The 12835-nt window shown below is 44.8% G+C and overlaps 1 protein-coding gene across 4 annotated transcripts in view; it reads left to right on the top strand.

Moving 5' to 3' along the window:
- The window catches only part of RNF128 (ring finger protein 128), a 30408-nt gene that overhangs the window by 9935 nt on the left and 7638 nt on the right, over positions 1 to 12835 (top strand). For 3 of the 4 annotated variants that reach the window (XM_085060344.1, XM_085060342.1, XM_085060343.1), the window contains exon 2: positions 8943 to 9190. In XM_085060344.1, the coding sequence (XP_084916470.1) occupies positions 8943 to 9190 (248 nt within the window). Of the gene's footprint in view, positions 1 to 1166; positions 1387 to 8942; positions 9191 to 12835 lie in introns of those variants that run through there. The other variant, XM_085060345.1, reaches the window with a different exon arrangement.

Genomic DNA, 12835 nt, shown 5'->3' with positions numbered 1-12835 from the left:
AACAGAGCTGGGCTGAAAGCTATGTAAGTGCCTTCTGGTGACAGCCCAAGCAGGCACCCTGTGTGTGACAGGGTGAGTGGCTTTGGCAGCTCCATCCAGCTGTCGGACAGGGTGTCCTGGGTGTGTTGGAATTCTGTGAAGTGGCACTGCTTTGGGAAGCCCTATTTTCTGGAGATAAATTGAACAGTGAAAATGAATAGTGCATCTCAAAGCTCTGAGTGGTTTGAAAAATTATTATATCCCTGCAGCACCCCTCTTAGGAGGGGTGGAGAGAATTTCTCTTAGCAGCAGAGGCAAGTGTTCTGGTGAGACAAGGAAACAGGAGCTGCTTCTGGAGGTTTGTTGTGTGCAATCTTAATGAGCTGTAGGACTGCTGGTACTTTGCTTTAAGAATTCAAAACATACAGTCTGGATAGGCTTTGGCCTTTCTGAGGCAAGGCTTTCTTATGTAATCAAATCATCAGCTGACAAATGCTATTGAGATCTGGCTATTGCTGGGCGAGTTCCTCCTGCTGAACTGACAGAGCATCCCTGCCCTGAGCCCTGTTCACTGAGTGCCTGCCTAATCCTGCAGCTCTTGGAAGAGCTCCCTTGGCACTGCTGGCCTGGGTATGTCACTGCTGAACCTGTTCTTGAGGGGAAGGGCCATGTGCTCCTGCCCCTCCTCCATCCTGACTGCTGGGAGACTTACAGCATCTTAACCTTGCTGGGAGCTGCCTCTCGAAATGAGCCATGTGCTCTCTGCAGGGTTTGCTCCAAGAGGATCTCCCTCCTTTCCCATGCTGTCCTTTAAGCTTTCTGCTGAGGCATTTATGTCAGAGTGGATCTAGCTGTCCTGATTATCCTGCATGATGGGATGGATACTCAAGGGCATGTTGAAACTTCCCAGCTGAACTGCAGGCAAATAGGACAGGGACTCCTTGGAGAAGACAGCTTCTGTCAAACCACTTATTTAATCTGCCTGACTCCTCCTTGCCATGTCGTAGCACAATTACTGGGCTAAGCTTGTTGCTGCTGTTGCTTTTACTGCTTGTCGTTGTTTTAGTCCCTCACTTTCTTTCCCATTCCCTTTTCCTCGTCTCTGGACTTGAGTTCTTCTATCATCGCGTTTGTCTGTGAGTCCCTGCTCTTGGCTGTTCCCACAGCGATGCTCTTCCTTCTGCTTGCGGGGCTTTGGTGGCATGCTGTGCTTGGGCCACCCCTGCCTTGTGCCCCTGCAGGGACCCAGTGCTCTCCAGGCAAACTTGACAAACATTGCAGGCTTTGAACGTGGCCAGGATGGAGCAAGGTGCAAGTTGTCAGCCTCACTGAGTTTGCCAGGTGCAGGATATTCCCTGTGTAATGCTGGTGAGCTCAGCCTACAGCACTGCCTCTCACACTTAGGAGGTAAGAGCTGGTCATACTGCCCTTTGCTGAGCTGTGCTTTGGGATGGCTCCCCTCTCCTGGCCTCGTTGGTGGCACCGGGTGCTCTAATTCTTCTGGAGGCAGTGAGGAAGGTGGTCCTGCTCCTAGAGAATGGGCTTTGTGCAACTACAACTCCCACCATGGCTGTAATGGCTGTAGCTGTGCTAATGGTGACTTCGCAATCTGGGTTTCCGATTTGGCTTCTTTTCTGCTCTGACTGGGACCATCAAATGCCATCAAGTGAAACCAAACAAGGCCAAGCACTTCCTCCAAGCTGAGGCAGTGGGGAGCAGCAGGAAATGGCTTTGCTGTTTAGGGGGAACTAAGGCAGCAGTACCAAGGACTCTCCTCTTGGCTGTGGGGCATGGAGCTGTCATCAGCCTGGCAGAGAAGGAAGATCTCTCTGGGTGGGCTTTGCTAAAATGCATGGCACAACACACTTTCCTTTGAAGAACTTTGGTAGCAACAAAACACAAAGATATTAACAGAAGCTTATCTGCAAGAGCAGTGTGTTTTTCTGGGGCGTTCAGACTTGGCTTTTGAAGCAACTTTCTTGTTTAGAGACTTAAATGGGCCTGTATTTGCAGCACTGTTTGTCCTAGTCATCCTGCTTCCAGACACTTTTTTTTCTTATAATCATCATGTTTAGTCTGATGAATTCTTTATTGCATCAGTGCTCCATATAACCTTTTGGTGTGCCAACTTTAAAAAAATAAAACAACAAAAACAACCCGGCAAAAGCAAACCACTCTGGCAATTAGAACAACAGAACACAGTGAGTAGCCAAATCAGATATGATCAAATCCTGCCTAATCATCTTTAACATGTAGAATGTCAAGAATTAAATAGAGTCCAAAGTAAAATTTGCTTTGTGATTTATAAGCACAAACCTGTATCAATTAGCAAACTTGAGTTTTAGCTGTGCACGTTTTAAGATGGTACCGCTCTGTGTCAGGCTGAGCAGGGTTTCAAAGTACAGTTCTGTGTGCTCATAATTGCACCTCTCTGTAATCTCTATTGACCTTCTGAAAAAGACATTTGATTGGGGAAAAAGTGCAGGGCAAGAGTTGGTTTATTTTAAAGGTGGACCTTGCCTTAAGGTAGAACCAGGCTGTTGGGTGGCTTTGGCTTGAGGGCATGGTGGTGCCCATGGGAAGTGTTCTTTGGTGTTCAGCATTTCCTTGCAGCTGGTGAAGAAGGATTCCTTGCAGGTCAGAAAGCAACTGTGATGATTTTCTTTGGTTTCTCTCTTGTGGTGTAACTCTAGACTTGAGAAGCACATCACCTGATCTGCAGAGGGCTTATTCTGGGGGAACACAGTGAAATGATTCTGGCTGAAGCAGTAACAGCCTGTCTCAGGCTAATGAGATCTGATTCAAGTGTAAACTTGCATCAGTGGGTGAAAGGGGAAGGAAAGGTTAAATGTGTAGCACTCTGCTACTTAACTTGTTCTGCAGGAATTTCACTGAGGTGGAGGCTTACCTTCATATGCTTAGACAAAAGAGTGTATGGCAGAAGTGTCTAGTTGTGCTCCACTCCAGCTTTTTGTGAGGTATGATCTTCATAAACAAGCTCAGACTTTGCCAGGGTATTAAAAGGCTGCTGATGTGAGCTGTAAAACTGTTAAAGATTGAGTCAGAATCATAATCCCAAGACAGGCTGTGCTGAGACTTTGTGAACCTTGTGTAAACAAACAGTGCACCTCTCTTTGCAGTGAGTGAAGACTTGTGCTGAGGACATCTGAGGAGAGGAATGAGGATGCAGAATCTAGTTAACCACCCTTTCTCTCTCATGTTCCTTAGCCATGGCCAGAGGGGTCTCCGCAGATTATTTAGCCTTTCTTACCAACAGTTCCTTTTAGAGAAGGACCTAGCTTGCCTCTACTGTGCCTGGATGGTATTTGCAGTCTGTGGTGTCTGGAATTCATAGCTCTTTACATCTGAGAATGGCTTGTTGATATGTATGTACTGCAACTTTGTCTTCATGTGCTCAAGCTCAGTTTGGTTCTCCAGGCTGCCTGGTTTAGAGTAAATTAATATCACAGCTGTAGTAGTGCTCAGATAAGCAGCTGTGGCACATGGGTCTGGCTGGTGACCCTGATCTCCCACCCTCAGCGTGTAATGGGGTGCAACAGTGACTTGGGGCTGCCCCCAGCACCACAGTCTGTAAGCAAGCAGGAGGGCATTGAAAAGCTGGATAAGACAGAACTGATGCTATTGCAGCTTCTGATCCCTGTCCTTGCTCTTTATGATATAATTTAGGTCCCTCTGTGCCATGCAAAACTGCAGGGTAGGCATCATCCCTTAGATAGCCTGGAATAGGTCTGTGAAGTGTCCTTGCTCTCTGGGTTTACTGGGCTGCTGAAATGTGAAAGAATGAATTAAAATCCTAAGTGACAGCTGTGGTAGCAGAGGCTTCATTGTGAGGGACATCATGTCCCTAAAACAATGTCAGTGCTTGTTTGCCTCCAGTCTTGAATGTGCTGGTGAGCACACAGCAGTCAGCTCAGCACAGTTCCCCACTGTGTCCAGTGTGACCTGTCATCTTTCCACAGACAGATGCTTCCTGGCTGACACTGTGCCCATTTACATCATTTCACCATTAGCTTTCTCAAACCCACTTGTTCCCAGTGAGCACTTAGCTGCCACCAGCATGTGGAGAGCAAGGGATGTTAGTGGTGAGCTCAGTCTCATTCAGAGAGGGTGAGCAATGCATTTACTAAATCAAAACTGCTGAAAACTGTTGAGTAAATTCCCCAAAGAATTTTCCTTAGGAGGTGTTACGTGCTGTTTCTCCAGTGGATTTTAGATGCTGTTTGCTAGATTGAAAGGTGATATTTTGGTCTTGCAGGTGCCACTGACCTAACAGCAGGTGAAGAGAGCTGTCCTACAGATCTCATTAATTTCTGTGCTCTTGAAAAGTGTTACTGTCCTGGCTGCTGTTTTAAAGGATGATTTAATGGTACAAATGTTCTAAGATTTAGGGGGCATGAGCATTTACATAAGTTTTTAAGGCTCAGAAGGGGGAAAGGGTTGTTGAAGTTCAACAAGGGTCCTGCACCTGGGGAGGAATAACCCCAGCCACCAGTACAGGCTGGAAAGCAGCTCTGTGGATAAGACCTTGGGGGTCCTGGTGGCCACAAGCTTTCCATGACCAGCAGTGTGTTCTTGTGGCCGAGAAGGCCAATGGCATCCTGGGGTACATTAAGAAGAGGTCAGGGAGGTGATACTGCTTTGTCCTGGTGAGGCCTCACCTGGAGTTCTGTGTGCAGTTCTGGACTCCTTGGCTCAAGACAGACATGAAGCACCTGCAGTGAGTCCAGAGAAGGCCTGTGAAGATGATGAGGGACTGGAGCATCTGTTGCACAAGGAGAGGTTGAGGGAGCTGGGCCTCTTCAGGCTGGAGATGAGAAGACTGAGAGGGGACCTCATCAGGGAACACCAATGTGTTAAGGGTGGCTGTCAGGAGGACGGGACCAGACTCTTTTCAGAGGTGTCCAGAGCAGTACAAGGGACAATGGGCACAAAATGAAACACAGAAGGTTCCATCTGAATAGAAGGAGAAACTTCTTTAGTATGAGGGTGACTGAACACTGGAACAGACTGGAACAGCCCAGAGAGGTTGTGTACTCTCCCTCACTGGAGATATTCAAAACCTGTCTGGATGTGATCCTGTGCAACCTGCTCTGGGTGAACCTGCCTTAGCAGGGGGGTTGGACTAGATAATCTCCAGAGGTGCTTTCCCACCCCAGCCATTCCATGATTCTGTGTGAATGTTTACCCATGTATGCTGAAAGGCTTGTGTGTTTAAGAGGAAGAGATCAGACATAGTGCCATCTGTCAAGTAAAGCAAGCTGAAAGTAGATTTAATTAAGCTTAGGTGATAGCGTGAGGGAAAAGGCAGTTCAGTCGAACAGTTTAGATCATAAGGGGTTGGTTTCTTTAAATAACTGCAAAACAACCTGGATGTCAATTATTCCTTTGTTTTGGTGCCAGGTAATGTTTGGGGTAGAGAACATGCAAAGCAGGGGAAGAAGAAGGAACAAGCCTACCAACATCAGCTTATCCAGGCTTAAATTGTTCCTGAGCTATGAGTTGGGTCACCCTCCCTTCTTGCAAAGGGGAGAGCTTATCACAGGGCAATAAAGGCATTTCCTCTGACAGTGTCTGGGATGGAGGATGATTGTGGGGATGGGCACATTCCTGATGAGATTTTGCCTTGTGTGTGGAGATGAGAGCAATCAGCACATTTTTGTTATCCACACTGTACCATTGATAAGAGCAGAGCTGGCCTGCAGGGTCTGATTTCACAGTGTCTGAGGCCAGGGAGAACCCTTGTGTCCCTAGAGTGGTGTAGTGCTGAGACTTGATGGCTTTTGTGTGCAGTGCTGGCCTGTCATCTGAGGTGAATTACGTCATGCTGGTAATACCAGCTCAGTCTGTGTACACTGTTAGTTTATTTTTCCTCCTACTGTAACAGATAACAGTAAACTTGTACTAGCCTGTTTGATAACCACCAGAAATCCCATTTCTTACTATTCAGTACAGTGAGATAAGCAATGTTCAAGACATTATAGATTTTTTTTTTTTTTTAAACATGGAAGATAGGCTATCAGATAGTCCTCTTACATGCCTGAGGAGCCAGGTGTGCTAATCTGGTAGGAAATGGTTGGAGTGTCAACTGACGGTGTCTTTCATGTTAAAGAACATGAGATGGCTTGATCTCCTAATGCCCTCTTGCTGATTCTGGGGTTGGAGGAGGGCCAGGAGAATACCTCTAGTCCTTTGGCTAAGGCTTAAAGCACAGCTAGTACTGATCTGTCCTGTAGGCACCATATCTTGTAGATAAAAGCAATGAGCCAGGCACCAAGGCTAGAGTTGTATTTCATCTCCTGAAAGAGCCTTCAGATAGCGTTTCTGCTGTGGTTGAGGAGAGCCTGTCCATTATTTGAGAATGCAAGCTCCAAAGTCTGCACTTTCTTTTTTTATTTTTTTTAATATATATGAAACATTCAAAATCAAAAGTAATTTCTCCTTGTGTGCCCAATGTGCTGTTCCCCAGTGCTTCCCTGCCCAAAAATCCACTAGGGCTCTTGTGCTTATCTGTGCCAACCCATTTCCTTCAGATTTTGACCAGCTGCTGCCTTATAATTTGGGAGGTGCCCAAAGCAGCAGGTTGTGTTTTTCTAGAGTTGAATAACTTTCCCTCTCCAGTTTCACAGGAAATGGAAAAGAAAAGAGGCTGGGAAGTGTTTAACATTAACTGAACAGGTCTTGCTTCTGCTTAGCAATGAGCCCATTATTAGCTAAATAGACAGCAGATTCATTTCACCTTCTAGTGTCCCTTAAAAACTGTTTCAGAGGCTTTACCTGAACCACAAAAGCTGACACCTGGGCAAAGAACTTGGGTTTCTGTGAGGTTTTTGCCATGCACAGTTAACTGACTTTCCTCTTGTTTTGCTGGAGTCTGGGTGGGGAAAAGGCTGACAGTTGAGAGCAGCTGCTGTGCTTGAGACACCTCTGCAGATGTCCCTCAAATACCTGTTTCCTGTAGGATGCCCAAGCCCCATCAGGAGCCTCTGCCTAGGTTGGTGGTTTCAAGGTACAATAACATGTTTCAGTATCTGTCATGGTGGGACCCAGTAGCAGCTCAGGAAGTGTTGGGTGGGGGTGATCCTCATGCTTTTGTTCCAGAAGCACAGCAGTTGTCCCAAACATGCTGATGGAAATGGCAACAGAAATCACTGGGGGTGAGAAGTGTCATTGAGAATTAAAGCTGTCATCTGATGGCATCCCTGTGATCTGAGCAGTCTGAAACTTAAGTGGAAGATTTTTTTTCTGTAAGGGTAAAACTTGTTCACAATGGATGGCTTAGTAGTTGGAATGGTTTTGCAGGCTGATGGTGACATTTCATTAACAGGAATCCCTATGCTGTATCTTGTCTTGTGCATAACCATAAGATAGATTTACTGTGAGACATGCAGAAGTAAAGGGAGTAAGGTAGAGCAAACTTTTTTTGCTTTTTTTTTTGGCAGGCATTTTATTTTCTCGTTGCAGCCTGTTCTTTCACACTTTCTTGCATGCATATGAAAGCAAGTCTCAACTTCTGACTTGACCCGTGCTTAATTCTTTGCTTGCTGCTAACACCTGACTCCAGCTCATTTTATAACTGATGTATAAGCCCTAGTTCTTTGTAAAGAACAGTAGTTGCAGTCTGGGAGGTTTGTTGGTATTTTTTGGTTGTTTTTGGGGTTTTTTTCCCCTCTTCTCTTTACAAGGAGATTTCTTGTCTTTACAAGGAGATTTCTGAATAAAAGATGAGTTTGGTCCCACTGAGGAGAGTTGCTTGCTGTGTTGGATCACAAGCATTACGGGAACAAGCTGGAAAACTAATAAACACTTTCTCTAATGACAGCCTTTGTGGTTTAACACCGATTCCTTTTTTTTTTTTTTTGGTAGCTGAAAGTTGAATAACTTTCAGCAGAGGGAAATAACTTGAATAACTTAGCAGAGGGAAAAACAATTGGTCTTCCCATTAAAGAGTGGCTGGGGGGGTTAGCTAAAAACAGCACATCATAACAGTCTTTATTCTTCCCCCATGCAATGTCTATTATGAATGTTGTGCTGGTGATAGTTTAATGCAGTGAGACTCCTGATCAGCTGGTCTGAAGTCTGCTTTTCTTGTCTTCAGAGAGAGACCGATGATGATTTAGTCATCACCCTTTCTCCCTTTTTCCCCCTCCCTCTTAAAAGCCTCTCTGTTATATTGGGACTTTCTAAAGTTTTTACAAATGGTATCAAGCGTCCTTAAGCCCTTGCATGTCACTGAAAGGAAACCAGTTTGCTCTGGTCTGTGCTTGGTGACTGGAATTGTTTGAAATTTCTTCCTACCATAAACCCCTTGGTTCCTTTGACTTGTCATGGTGTTCAGCTGAGCCAATAAAACTTGTTGTTGAAATCAGGATGGCATTTGCCATCTTGTCCCCAGCTGTTTAAAAGTGGAGGACACCTCCCTCCGTGTTTGCTTCCCTCTGAATTTGCAGTAGAAACTCACACAAACACCTAGAGTTCACAACGAAATTTCCCTCAATCACTTCTCAATTGCTGCTGAAAATACAGAAGCAAAGGCTCATCTATGACTTTGCTCAGTGTCTGGTGAAGTACTCAAAAGTACTGTCAAATTTAGAAAAGAGGTGTTAAGAAGTAGCAGTGGATCCATTACAGGAAGCAATCCCTATACAGATATCACAGTCCCCAGTGACCTCACTCTGTAGAGGATTTATTTTTAACTTCATGTAGTTCAAAGGCATGTTAAAATGTAAATCACCAAAGTGTTGTGTCTAAAATAGGACAGTCTGTGTCCTATATAGGAGTGAGGAGTGCTATGGAGATGAATGAATTTTAAACATGGTTCACTTCTGCAGCTCATAGGTAATGGGACATACTTTGAGCTGGACAAACTTGAAGCATGACATCTAAGACAATGACCCTGATACAACACCTGGGAACTGAGCATGGATTCTCCTCCTCCTTTGCAGGTGCTGAAAAGATCGTTGCCATTATGATTGGCAACCTGAAAGGCATGGAAATCCTGCGGCGGATCCAGAGCGGCATGAAAGTCACCATGGTCATCGAAGTGGGCAAAAGGCGCAGTCTTTCCATGAATATCTTCACCATCCTCTTCATCTCTGTGTCATTTTTTGTTGTGGCAGCAGCAACCTTGGGCTGCTATGTCTCTTACTCTGCTCGGAGACTCATTCTTGCCAGGGCCCAGTCCAGGGAGCAGGTGAGTTTGTGCCATTGCTTTTTTATACCCCCATCCCTCCATGGTGGGAATCTTGAGGTTTGTAATCTTTGGTTAAGTACCAAAATGACTGAATTTGTTTGTTTGATCTTTAAAATGCTAAGAGATACATCTTTGCACAGCTTAAAACTTTCCTAAAAGCCAGCCAAAACTAAATTGTGTGGAGAAAAGTTGATTGTGTTCAGTTGTGTCTCCTACAAATACTCCCTGAACTGCAGTGCAGCCGTAATGCTGATGTACTGGAGGCTGTGAGAGAGCTAAACTGCTTTTAGCTGACCCTCATCCTTCCCTCATAGCACTGCCTACGTGCTTGCTGTGACAGGAGACACGACTGGAAGTGTGTCTGCAAAATGGGGCATGACTTGGGCTGCAGGTTGGGAGGCTGCTGCTTGTTGAAAGCTGCTTTCTGACTGAAAGCTTTCTGAGAATTACAGTGACAGACTCAGTTAGGGTTGGAAGAATTAGAAATTGTCATCTGACTGTGAGATGTAGCATTGTCATTCCTGGATGAAATGTGGAGTTGTCTCTGTAACCTGAGGCTCTCCTCTTGCTGACATTTGTGGACAGAGATGCACAGGCTCCTGCTAATGAATCCCCCCTTTCATTCCCTGCCATCTACCTTAGTCTCACAGCTCTGTTTAACAATGCTAAATAAATCTGGGCAGGAAAACCTGTGTGCCCTACACAGTGTTCATTAAACCAAATTGAAGTGTTTCCTCCTTTGAAGGTACTTAACAGTGCAGTTGTGAGCTATCAGGCTTTCAGGAATCTACAGATGTTATTAATGCCTAGTGGTAGCTGGTACTGGGAAAATCCAGTCTGCTTGGCTAGCAGTCTTGGGTTCCATGTGCACAAGGAGCTTACTTGAAGACTGAAAAATAACATTGATAAATTACATGCCAGTTCCACATGACTTCAGCTGAACTGAAGTCAAGGAGCCCCAAGAAGTGCTTTATAGAGCATAAGAATAGAAGAAAACTTCTCTGCTGTCAGGGTGTGAAAATGTACTGTTCTGTCAAAGTGAAACTCAGACAATCCAGAATTGGTTTCAATTGTTTTTTTATCCCCTGGCATATCAGACTGACTTCACAGTGATTAGGTAAGTAAAGAATAACAAGAAAATGCTTGTTGGTACAGGTGAATTACCAGAAGGTGATGCTACCATGTGCTCTGTTAGATGCTGATTGGATTTTCAGTGTAGATCCAAAGTCTGAGACTTTTAAGTGCTTTGGCTCCGTGAAGTACTGAATATTAGTCAAACAACTTCCTGGCTTGCATAGCACATCCTGGTGGCTTTCCTGTCATTGTTCAGCTCTTTGAAAACCCAGATTGCCTGGACTTGAGTGACTGTCAAGAAGAGCCAGTCATGTCAGCTTCTGGTCCAAGTGAAAAGAGAAGTACAGTAGCACATCTGCTGTACAGTTAAACCAGAGTAGCTCTTTCCTCATGAGCTAGCAAGCTACACTGTGCAACCTGCTAGTTCCTTCTTGAGTTTATCTTTTCTTCTGGCCTTGAAATTCAAGTCTCTGCCTCTGCAGTCTCTTCCTGCATTGAGAGGTTGGTGAGCAAGAAGGTGGAAAATTGAGGCAAGTGTGGTAGGTGGCTTTCTACCTTTCCAGTCAGTGCTGTACTGACAAATTCAGTTCTCAATATAGTAACCTTTCTTAATAGTGCAAAATGACCCATGATGTTATCTGTAGCTTGGTTTCTAATTTCAGCTCAACTCTTTGCTTCTATTGATTTCATAAAGATTAGATGTTGCAGCTGAGAAATGACCCAATTAGTGGCTTTGGAGGAGGCAAATTGCTCAACTTTGAGCAATCCAAAACTGCTTTCATGACAGTAGCTCCCTGAGCTAGTGAGGAAGAACTTCCTTAGCTTACAGGAGAAAAGCAGGAGTTCTCAACCTCCTCAGAGCTGCCTGGTCTGCACTGCCATGACCATGCTCACAGGGGTGCCAGGAAGGCACCCATATGCAGAAAGGGCTGGAAGTAAATTTGGCAGCTTTCAATTAGGGAAGACTGAGGACTAAGTGATTGCAAAGCTAATTTTCCCAGTTAGGTACCTCACTATTTCAATATGCCGGAGCCTGGATAGGAGCTGGGACTTGGCCTGTTTTGAAGTAGCTTGATTCTTTTTCTTCAGCTTTGCTATCTAGCTTTTTCTGAGTTGGGGCATTTAAACTTCTGACAAGATTCATATTTAACATTTGTTTCAATAACTTGGCTTCATAAAATGCTTTGACATTCCAAACTCGAGTATCCTGATAGACTATTTTACAAAAAGCTTCTTGCAACCTTTCTCTATCCCCTGGAGGGGTGTTCTGCTGTACTTGCCAAAATCAATGTTAAAGGTGACTTTGCCATTGATGCATTTAATGAGGAGCAATTAAACTGGTGCCCATGCAAAACTTAAAATATTGTTTCAGTAAATTATTAACAGTGCAGTCAGTTGGGTTCCTGCCTAATATGCTTGGCCTGGCATTAGATGTGTAGATGAGATACCATATGAGGGAGTACATTCCTAGAAAGTTTAGTTTTCAGTTAATAACAAGGAATGGTGACAGTTCTGGCCATGTATGAGAAGCAGTTATTTCTGCATTCCTTCTCAGTTGATGTTACCATGTTTGCTGCTCAGACTTTTGGGGGCCTCAGTCAACAGCAGTGTGTGGCTGCTGCTCTGTGACTTCAGTCTCAAACCTTGACAAGGGCAACATCATTTCAAAGTTAACCATAAGTGAAATGCAGAAGCATATGCTGATGTCTTCAGCAGAAGAATTTCACAAAATTCCAAGAAAACCTCAGTAGTCCTTGTTTCTAAACAAATCTGCATGTCTGCATCCTTAATCTTTGGACTGTATGTGTCTCTTCCTTGATAGCTGATAGTAGCTGTCAGCTATTAAACTCTTAAAGCATGCACATGGGCACTCTTATCTTAGGGCACCAAAACAACACTGATAGAAAAATAGCTCATTTTGCACCAAGACTATTTGACAGGGTCCCAGAGGGACATATAAATCAACTTATTTCCTATTAACTGCTTCAGCACAAAGAATCTTAAGCAGACTTGAATGGCCAGTCCTTGCAAGATTATTAGGTGTCAGCAGCTGCCCTCCTCCCCTTGTCCTTCTGTACTTGTGCCGCTAGCACTGCACTTGGAAAAGTTCTATGTAACTGAGCTAAAATGCCTAAGGAGATGGAATGTTGGAAAGCCAACAGTGCGGAGCTCCTGCATGGAACTGTTGAATTGGAAAGAGGCTTTTTGATTAGCTGCAACACTTGAGCCTAGTCTGTCCCTGAGGTAAGTGTCCTGTTGGGGATGGCATTGGCAGAGCAGCCTGGGGGGTGCACTGGGGAGGGAGAGGACAGTCCTATTCTTTGTGTTGGTGGAACAGCATCAACCTGTGACCTTTAAACAGAGGTTGGCTGCAGGGTTAATTCCAGGCACTGCAGTGACAGCTGGACAGCATCAGTTGCCAGGCAAGCTGTAAAGCAGTGGAGACAGAGGAGTAGTTCAGCATGTGTTGGGGGTCAGTGAGCTGATTGGTAGAGAATCTCTGTCACCTTTCATCAGAATGTGAGTTCGTGGCAGGAAAGTGTCCTAAAGTGAGTAAAACATAAAACGATT

The sequence above is a fragment of the Lichenostomus cassidix genome, chromosome 4A (assembly GCF_008360975.1).
Source record: "Lichenostomus cassidix isolate B80296 chromosome 4A, HeHo_3.0, whole genome shotgun sequence".
Classification (NCBI taxonomy): domain Eukaryota; kingdom Metazoa; phylum Chordata; class Aves; order Passeriformes; family Meliphagidae; genus Lichenostomus; species Lichenostomus cassidix.
The sequence above is the reverse complement of the archived record's forward strand: the minus strand, read 5'-3'. Positions and strand labels throughout refer to the sequence as shown.